At 44.1% G+C, this 8,637-nt stretch overlaps 1 protein-coding gene across 12 annotated transcripts in view; it reads left to right on the plus strand.

The window, feature by feature from the left end:
- The window catches only part of CDH26 (cadherin 26), a 49,620-nt gene that overhangs the window by 8,050 nt on the left and 32,933 nt on the right, over positions 1 to 8,637 (plus strand). For 11 of the 12 annotated variants that reach the window (XM_086331005.1, XM_086331006.1, XM_086330996.1 and 8 more), the window contains exons 2-4: positions 1,018 to 1,074; positions 3,735 to 3,836; positions 4,200 to 4,361. In XM_086331005.1, the coding sequence (XP_086187131.1) occupies positions 1,018 to 1,074; positions 3,735 to 3,836; positions 4,200 to 4,361 (321 nt within the window). The remainder of the gene's footprint in view (positions 1 to 1,017; positions 1,075 to 3,734; positions 3,837 to 4,199; positions 4,362 to 8,637) is intronic. The other variant, XM_086331001.1, reaches the window with a different exon arrangement.

The following is an 8,637-nucleotide window of genomic DNA, read 5'->3' on the forward strand; positions in this document are numbered from 1 at the left end:
CCACGTGTGTGTGATAACAAACAACTGGAAGTAACCTAAGTGGCCATCACTAGAAGAATGACAAATTGTCTTCTTTCATATAGTTAAAAGTTATATGGTAGTGAAAATGAATGAGGTAGAAATATGAGTGTCAGTGTACACACACACACACACATGCACACATATACACAGACATACAGGCGCACGTGTTTTGTGTTGGTTTGACATGCATTGCATAACTTGTCTCTTTCAAGTTCCACACTCTTACTGTTCACGTGTGGAGATTTTTCCAGAGGGGGAGTGTTGTTAAAAAAATGATGAATAATTATCAAGGCTTCCCAGATGGGAAGGAACCTGCCTGTCAACATGGGAGACATAAGAGACAGGGGTTCGACCTCTGGGTTGGGAAGATCCCCTGGAGGAGGGCATGGCAACTCACTCCAGTATTCTTGCCCAGAGAATCCATGGACAGAGGAGCCTGGTGGACTACATTCTATAGGGTAACAAAGAGTTGGACACCACTGACGCAACTTAGCATAGCATATCATAATTATCGATGCAAATCATTATGTAACTGTAAGGTACCAAATTCCTTAGTTTTATTATCTTATGATAAAGTCTAAAAATAAGGGATAAGTCTACAAATAAGGGAGAAATAAAAAACCTAAAAAAAGTCCCACTACCAATTAACATTTGGTGCCATTTTACTTGTGCCCATATAAATACACTTGGCTCACCCTGAACAGACAGTTTGACTTCCCACTTATTAAGTTATGCTCACATAACAGTAACAGGTAGGGCTTTAAATGTCCCTACCATTGGTAACACTAGATCAGAATTTTCTGGTTACCTCTTTTACAGTCACAGAAGGGAAATGGCAATTTTGAATTGAGATGTCAAGAGCAAGAAATTAGTTATCAAAACCGAATGCAGTTCCTCTTTTTCTTTGCTCTAATTCTAGAAGATTGACTTCGGGCAGGGCCTACCTGGTTCTGCTAAGTACACTCCCTGCTAATTAATGTCATTTTTATTTTTAAGGTCAGCACTGTCAACAGTACCCGACAAGAAAACGATGATCTTACTAATCAAACAAAGGTAGGGTTTGAAATTCGGTTTTTCAATAAACCAAGTGAGATTGTACTTTACTTAGAGGCTGCCTTGCAATTTTGAGTTTTTTAGTGCCCTGTCAGTATTCAGTTGCCACAAAATAGATTAGTAACTAGATGTGGGCTTTTAGAATCTTGAAGGACTGTGGAGACTTGCAGAGGACGCCTTTATGTCTAATTAAAAGAGGAGCAGTCTGTGAAAGTCAGAAGTTGAGTATACGGTCCTGGCCCAGAGGGTTGTCCACACTCTTTTCCACTTTGGGGAGCTAGAGGAGGCAGTCTTGCCGTCTTCCAGCGTGTGGCTGCAGGCCAGTGCAGGAGACACTGTCGCCGCCACCACTTCGAGGTTTCGCCACATCATCATCCACCTTGTGATGATTTCCTTCCTGTAGTTCCTGTGATCAACTCACTGTCTAATTCAGTAATTTTTTAGGATCACATCTTCTGAATAAAAATGAATGTGGCTAGATACCAGCTATACTTATATTGGGTTGGTCCAAAAGTTCGTTCAGGTTTTTCCATTAACATCTTATAGACCTGAGCGAACTTTTTGGCCAACCAAAATAATAACTATATGCTAACAGTAAAACTGGAAAAAGTCGGTTTTCATTCCAATCCTAAAGAAGGGCAATGCCAAAGAGTGTTCAAACTACCGCACAATTGCACTCACTTCATATGCTGGCAAAGTAATGCTCAAAATCCTTCAAGCCAGACTTCAATAGTACGTGAACCGAGACCTTCCAGATGTTCAAGATGGATTTAGAAAAGGCAGAGGAACCAGAGATCAAATTGCCAACACCTGTTGGATCATACAAAAAGCAAGAGAATTCCAGAAAGACATCTAGTTCTGCTTCACTGACTACACTAAAGCCTTTGACTGTGTGGATCACAACAAACTATGGAAAATTCTGAAAGAGATGGGACTACCAGACCACCTTACCTGCCTTCTGAGAAACCTGTATGCAGGTCAAGAAGCAACAGTTAGAACCAGACATGGAACAACAGACTGGTTCCAAATTGGGAAAGGAGTACATTAAGGCTGTATATTGTCACCCTGCTTATTTAACTTATATGCAGAGTGCATCATGCGAAATGCCTGGCTGGATGAAGCACAAGCTGGAATCAAGATTTCTGGGAGAAATATCAATAATTTAAGATATGCAGATGACACTGCTCTGATGGCAGAAAGTGAAGAGGAACTAAAGAGCCTCTTATGAGAGTGAAAGAGGATAGTGAAAAAGCTGGCTTAAAACTCAACATTCAAAAAATGAAGATCATGGCATCCGGCCACATCACTTCATGGCAAAAAGATGGGGAAACAATAGAAACAGTGACAGACTTTATTTTCTTGGGTTCCAAAATCACTGCAGACAGTGACTGCAACCATGAAATTAAAAGACGCTTGCTCCTTAGAAGAAATTCTATGACAAACCTAGACAGCATATTAAAAAGCAGAGATATTACTTTGCTGACAAAGGTCTGTATAGTCAAAACTAAGGTTTTGCCAGTAGTCATGTTATGGATATGAAAGCTGTACCATAAAGAAGGCTGAATGTTGAGGAATTAATGCTTTTGAATTGTGGTGCTGGAGAGTCCCTTGGACTGCAAGGAGATCAAACCAGTCAATCCTAAAGGAAATCAATCCTGAATATTCATTAGAAGGACTGATGCTGAAGCTGAAGCTCCAATAGTTAGGCCACCTGAGGCAAAGAGCTGACTCATTGGAAAAGACCCTGATGCTGGGAAAGATGGAAGGCAGGAGGAGAAGGGGACAACACAGGATGAGATGGTTGGATCGTATTGCTGACTCAATGGACATGAGTTTGGGCAGGCTCTGAGAGATGATGGGGGACAGGGAAGCCTGGTGTGCTGCAGTCCATGGGGTCGTGAGGAGTCAGACACAACTGAGCAACTGAAGAACAACAGTAAAATATATGTAAAACAAATAAAACCCCATTGTTCAATTCTATCTATATTCCTTTGCCCAACAAATCTCTGACCCTCATGTTTGGGTCTGTCTCAGTCTCTGTCATGAGGGAGATGAGTAGACAGAGAGGCACTGAAGACCCCACAGCACTGAATGGAGGCTTTCTCAACCAAGGATTTCAGAAACTTGGAGAGAAGAATGTGTGTTAGTCACTCTTGCAACTCCATGACCTGTTGCCTGCCAGGCTCTTCTGTCCATGGGATTCTCCAGGAAAGAATACTGGAGTGGGTTGCTATTCCCTTCTCCAGGGGATCTTCTCCACCCAGGGATCTAAGCTAGATCTCCTGCATTGCAGATTCTTTACTGTCAGAGCCACAAGGGAAACCCAGAGAGAGGAATAGAGAGGGGGTAATTTTCTTATTGATCCCACAACTCTGTGCATGTCGACTTTAGGTGTCAGCACACACTAGACAATGATCTTTAGCATTGTCCCCATAGCCCCTTAAACATGTCAGGAGCCACATATAAATGTGAAATCCCCGGGCGTCACGTGGCCCACAGTTCAGTACTGACTGTAGTTGTAAAGAGAATGGGCGCTTGGGATTTTTAGGCGTTGGAGACTGTTGTGAGGATGAGAAAGGGAAGGCATGTCAATCACTGTGCCCCCCGCCCCAACCCCTCACCAACATCCTCCCCCTCATCACAGTCTCTGTGATCCCCAGGGAGACAGCCGGCTTCTACGGCGATCCAAGAGAAGATGGGTTATTACCACGTTGGAGCTGGAAGAGGAAGACCCGGGACCCTTCCCGAAATTTGTGGGTGAGGTAAGGCAGCTGCTCTTGGGAAAGGCCCATCACCCTGTCCAATTCAGCACGTCCCTGTTGGCGGGAGGCTAAGACGCCAGGCAGAGCAGTGGTAGGAGGCATGGGTGTCATGGGAGGGGAGGACCCCTATGAGAGTCTTCCAGTAAGGATGGACATTTATGCTGTTTCCAATTCTTCACTATTACAAACCAAACTGCTGCTGTATTCCTTGTTCCTGCATCTTTCCCTACCTGTTTATTTCTTTAGGACAAATTCTCAGAACTATAATTTAAAACTGCCTTTAAATATTAGCCTAGATATTTGATAGGTATAGTAGTTTACTCCCACCCTGTTTGTTTCCCCTCTCCTTTTTTTCCCTTCCAGCTGTTCAATAATATGTCCGCTAACATGGAAATAATATATTTAATCAGAGGACCTGGTGTGGATGAATATCCAGAGATTGGTTTGTTTTCTATAGAAGATAATGTGAATGGGAAAATATATGTTCACCGCCCTGTTGATCGAGAGAAAACACCGTCTTTTAAGGTACCTAAAATGTGATGCATTCTAAACTTGGGCTTCTCTGGTGGCTTAGACGGGAAATAATTTGCCTGCAATGCAAGAGACCCCGGTTTGATCCCTGGGTCAGAAAGATCCTCTGGAGAAGGAAATGGCAACCCACTCCAGTATTCTTGCCTGGAGAATCCCGTAAACAGAGGAGACTGGTAGACTATAGTCCATAGGGTCACAAGGAGTCCAACATGACTGAGTGACTAAGCACATAAGCTAGAATTTACTGTGAAGATTGTGTAGGAGTATTGTATTTGGCAAGCAATCTGTAAGCTGGCTGTGTGCCAGGCTCTGGGAGCTTGACATCTTATAAACTGTGACATGCTTTAGAAATGTGCCTGGGACCTAGAGATTAATTTTGTAATCTCTTCAAGTTCTGGACTTTGGCTTTGTCATAATTTATGTAATCTGTGAATCGATGCAGGTTTATCCTGATATGATCAGGATATTTAAACATATAAAATGTTTATAAAATGGGCTGATTTAGTTTTTGGTGAGTCACAGATGAAATCTATGGAGAGAGGCTACAAATGGACTCCACGGATTGCGTAGTTACCTGATGAAGGAGGAATTACAGCCCTGGCGATGGTTTGTTCCTATGAGTCTATGTATTTTTTATGATTTATCACCCCAGTAATATGGTCTGGGCTTCCCAGGTGGTAAAGGATCTACCTGCCAATGCAGAGGCCTCAGGAGACGTGGGTTTGATCCCTAAATTGGGAAGATCCCCTGGAGGAGGAAATGGCAACCCACTCCAGTATTCTTGCCTGGGAAATTCCATGGACAGAGTAGCCTGGCAGGCTATCTATGAGGTCACAAAGAGTCAGACATGACAGAGCAACTGCGCACATACCATGGTCTGCCATGCGGCTGAAATTCAAGTTCAAAACTGCAAAGGAAACTTGAAATAAAAATGCCCACAACAACATGGTAGTATCTTGTGCTACCAGCCAAAGCTTACAGGGCTTCTTAGAAGTCTGCAGCCTGTGTTCTGGTTTGAATTCTGCTGGAACCTGGGCTCTGTTCTCGGGCCTGCTTGCCTAAGCATTTCCTCCTTCAAGGGGGGAGATGTTTTTAATATTGGCAAGGAGTAATTTGTGAAGCTTTTCTCCACTGATTTAGAAAATTCATACACATGATAAGCTACATACCCTTAACACATTAGTGGTCTTGGACTCTGTAATTTTTAAACAGGCAGAAATTCTCCGAAACTTCAAAAGGACATGCAAAGATGACAGTCTAGGTCTTCTCTCTCCATATAATCCCTCAAACCCCTCCATAAAGTGTGCAGTTTTTTTAAAAAAAGAAGGAATATAGAGACTTCCCTGATGGTCCAGTGGTTTAGAATTCATCTACCAATGCAGGAAGCCCAGGTTCAATCCCTGGTCCAGGAAGATCCCACATGCCACAGGGCAACTAAGCCTGCGCACCACGAATACAGAGCCCCTGCTATAGAGTATGGGAGCTGGAACTACTGAAGCCTCTGAGCCTAGAGCCTGTGCTCTGCAACAAGAGAAGCCTCCACAATGAGGAACCCACATACCACAACTAGAGAAAGCCTGTATGCAGCAGTGAAGACCCAGCCCAGCCAAAAATAAAATAGATAAATAATTAAAATAAGATGGAATATAAAGTCATAAGGGGGACCTTGGGACAGCACTTCTCTATCTTTACTGAGCAAACAGGTCACCTAGGAATCTGGCTAAAATGCAGGTTCTATTTCAGTAGGTGGAGCAGCCCTGAGCTCCTGCATCTCTCACAAGCTTCCAGGAGATGCTGCTGCTGCTCCCCAGGCCTCTGCAGGTTGACGGTGGAGGAGCTAGGACACAACAGTTAACAGGCACAAGCTGTGCAAGGATGGAACAAAACACGTAGTGCTTGGGGCGGTTTTATTTTGGTTATTGTTGTTTGATTGCTTTTAACATCTTTAATAATGTACTAAGGCTGGCATTTGGGATCCCCAGGTAGCAAAGGATACTGAGTCAATCCCTGGGTCAGGGAGGAGGGAATGGCAACCCACTCCAGTATTCTTGCCTGGGAAATCTCATGCACAGAGGAGCCTGGTGGGCTAAAGTCCATGGGGTTGCTAAGAGTTGGATATGACTGAGCATCTGAGCACCATGCTGAATTGGGTTAGGTCTTAGTTTAGTAACCAGCATCCTTGTAAGGGGAGGGAGATTTGGACACAGAGAGAAAGAAGAGGAGGCCATGGGAAGCTGGAGACAGAAACTGGAGTGATGGGTCTATAGGCCAGGAAACACCAAGGATCGCTGACTCCGTGGGAAGTAAGAAGAGGGGCCTGGAGTGGACCATTCTGCAGAGCCCCAGGAAGGAACCCACCCTATAGACACCCCAGTTTTGGTGCTGGCCTCCAGAAGCACAGGAGAATACATTTTCGTTGTAGGCACCCAGCTTGATGCAAAAATCATAGGGGACTAACCCAGGGGGTTAGCTACTAGTTAGCAAGATGTGAGACAGGCTGCTGAGGATTATCAGCCCTGAAGGTGGGACAAGCAGAGTGTCATAGGCACACTACCCAAACCGAGTGCTCTAGCTTAACTACCGGCTTCTCTAAGAATGCTTACTACTGCTTTTTGACTGTCCTTAAGGACAGGATGTTATTAAAAATTCAGTAAGTCTAATGTATTGGCAAGAAGACAGCTCTAGCAGCACCGCTTTACTCTTGCAGATAGTAAAGGAGACACTGCTGCTGCTGCTGCTGCGTGACTTCAGTGTCCGACTCTGTGCGACCCCATAGACGGCAGCCCACCAGGCTCCCCTGTCCCTGGGATTCTCCAGGCAAGAACACTGGAGTGGGTTGCCATTTCCTTCTCCAGTGCATGAAAGTGAAAAGTGAAAGTGAAGTTGCTCAGTCGTGTCCGACTCTTAGCGACCCCATGGACTGCAGCCCACCTGGCTCCTCTGTCCATGGAATTTCCCATGGGCAAGAGTACTGGAGTGGGGTGTCATTGCCTTTCCCAAAGGAGACACTCCTGCTGCTGCTGCTGCTAAGTCGCTTCAGTCGTGTCCGACTCTGTGCGACCCCATAGACGGCAACCCACCAGGCTCCCCCGTCCCTGGGACTCTCCAGGCAAGGAGACACTAAAGCTGGCTAAAACTTGTGTTCTGAAGGTGACAGGGTGGCTGGAGGAGCTAATTTCTGGTTAATCCCATAAAAAACCTGCAAGAAAGCAGTAGCAGGGGCTTCCCTGGTGGCTCAGTGGTAAAGAATCTGCCTGCCAATGCAGGAGACCTGGGTTTGATCCCTGGTCTGGGAAGACTCCACATGCTCCAGAGCAATTAAGCCTGTGCACCTCAAATACTGAGCTTGCGCTCTAAAGATCTGCAACATAGAAGCCACTGCAATGAGAGGCCAGTGTGCACCGCAACTAGAGAGTAGCCCTCCTCACTGAAACCGAGCTAAAGCCTGTGCAGCAATAAAGACCAAGAACAACCAAAAATAAATAAGTAAATAAAAATTTTTAAAAAAGAAAGCAGCAGCACGAACTGAGAATTGCTGGAAGATTTAAGACTGAGAGAAGGAAAGTCTTTTTTCTGTGTAGAGATCTTTTCTATTTATATCAAAATATGCTCAATTTCATAGGGTACAAGTACACTCAAGAAAGTCACCTTTTTACATTCCTCATAATAATTATTTGTGGCTGTTTATCCCAATGTAGTTATCTTCACCTACTTCTAAGCTATCCATAGATGTGTTTGTATTGTGTGTTTGGCATTTAAGATGTTTCTTTCTATATGCTTGTGTCTAGAATAAAGGATCTTGTACATGTAATTTCATGTAGCTATCACATCAATGCCCTGTGGTGTGTTTACCCAAGGATATAAATCTGAAGGCTGTAACAAAAGTCTGAAAACCCTTTAAAAGTGCGGAGAATATCCATGACATTTCCTTTCCCCATTGTGATTCTGAGTTCCTAGGAATTCTTAGCATCTTGGCAAAAACAAATAGCACTTATGCCTCTCAGGCATCTTTCAGAACTAAAGGTCTCAGATGTAGCTTTAGGATAATAAATGTAACATAGAATAATAAACATAAAACAAACATGTGGCTCTTGTTTTTAAGTGGGAGGATTATAGTTGGCACAGACTTAGAGCCAGAAGTCAGGGTGATTAAGGAGCAGAGCTTTGCCAGCATCGTCATAAATTATGGAGGAGCATGTGGAAACAGTGCTGCAGAAAGCCAGTTAGCTTGCACAGAAATTTAAAAATGTATGTTGGAGTCCCCAAAGCG

The sequence above is a fragment of the Bos grunniens genome, chromosome 13 (genome assembly GCF_055505025.1).
Source record: "Bos grunniens cultivar Pamir isolate PY7600 chromosome 13, Bosgru_T2T1.0, whole genome shotgun sequence".
Classification (NCBI taxonomy): Eukaryota; Metazoa; Chordata; class Mammalia; order Artiodactyla; family Bovidae; genus Bos; species Bos grunniens.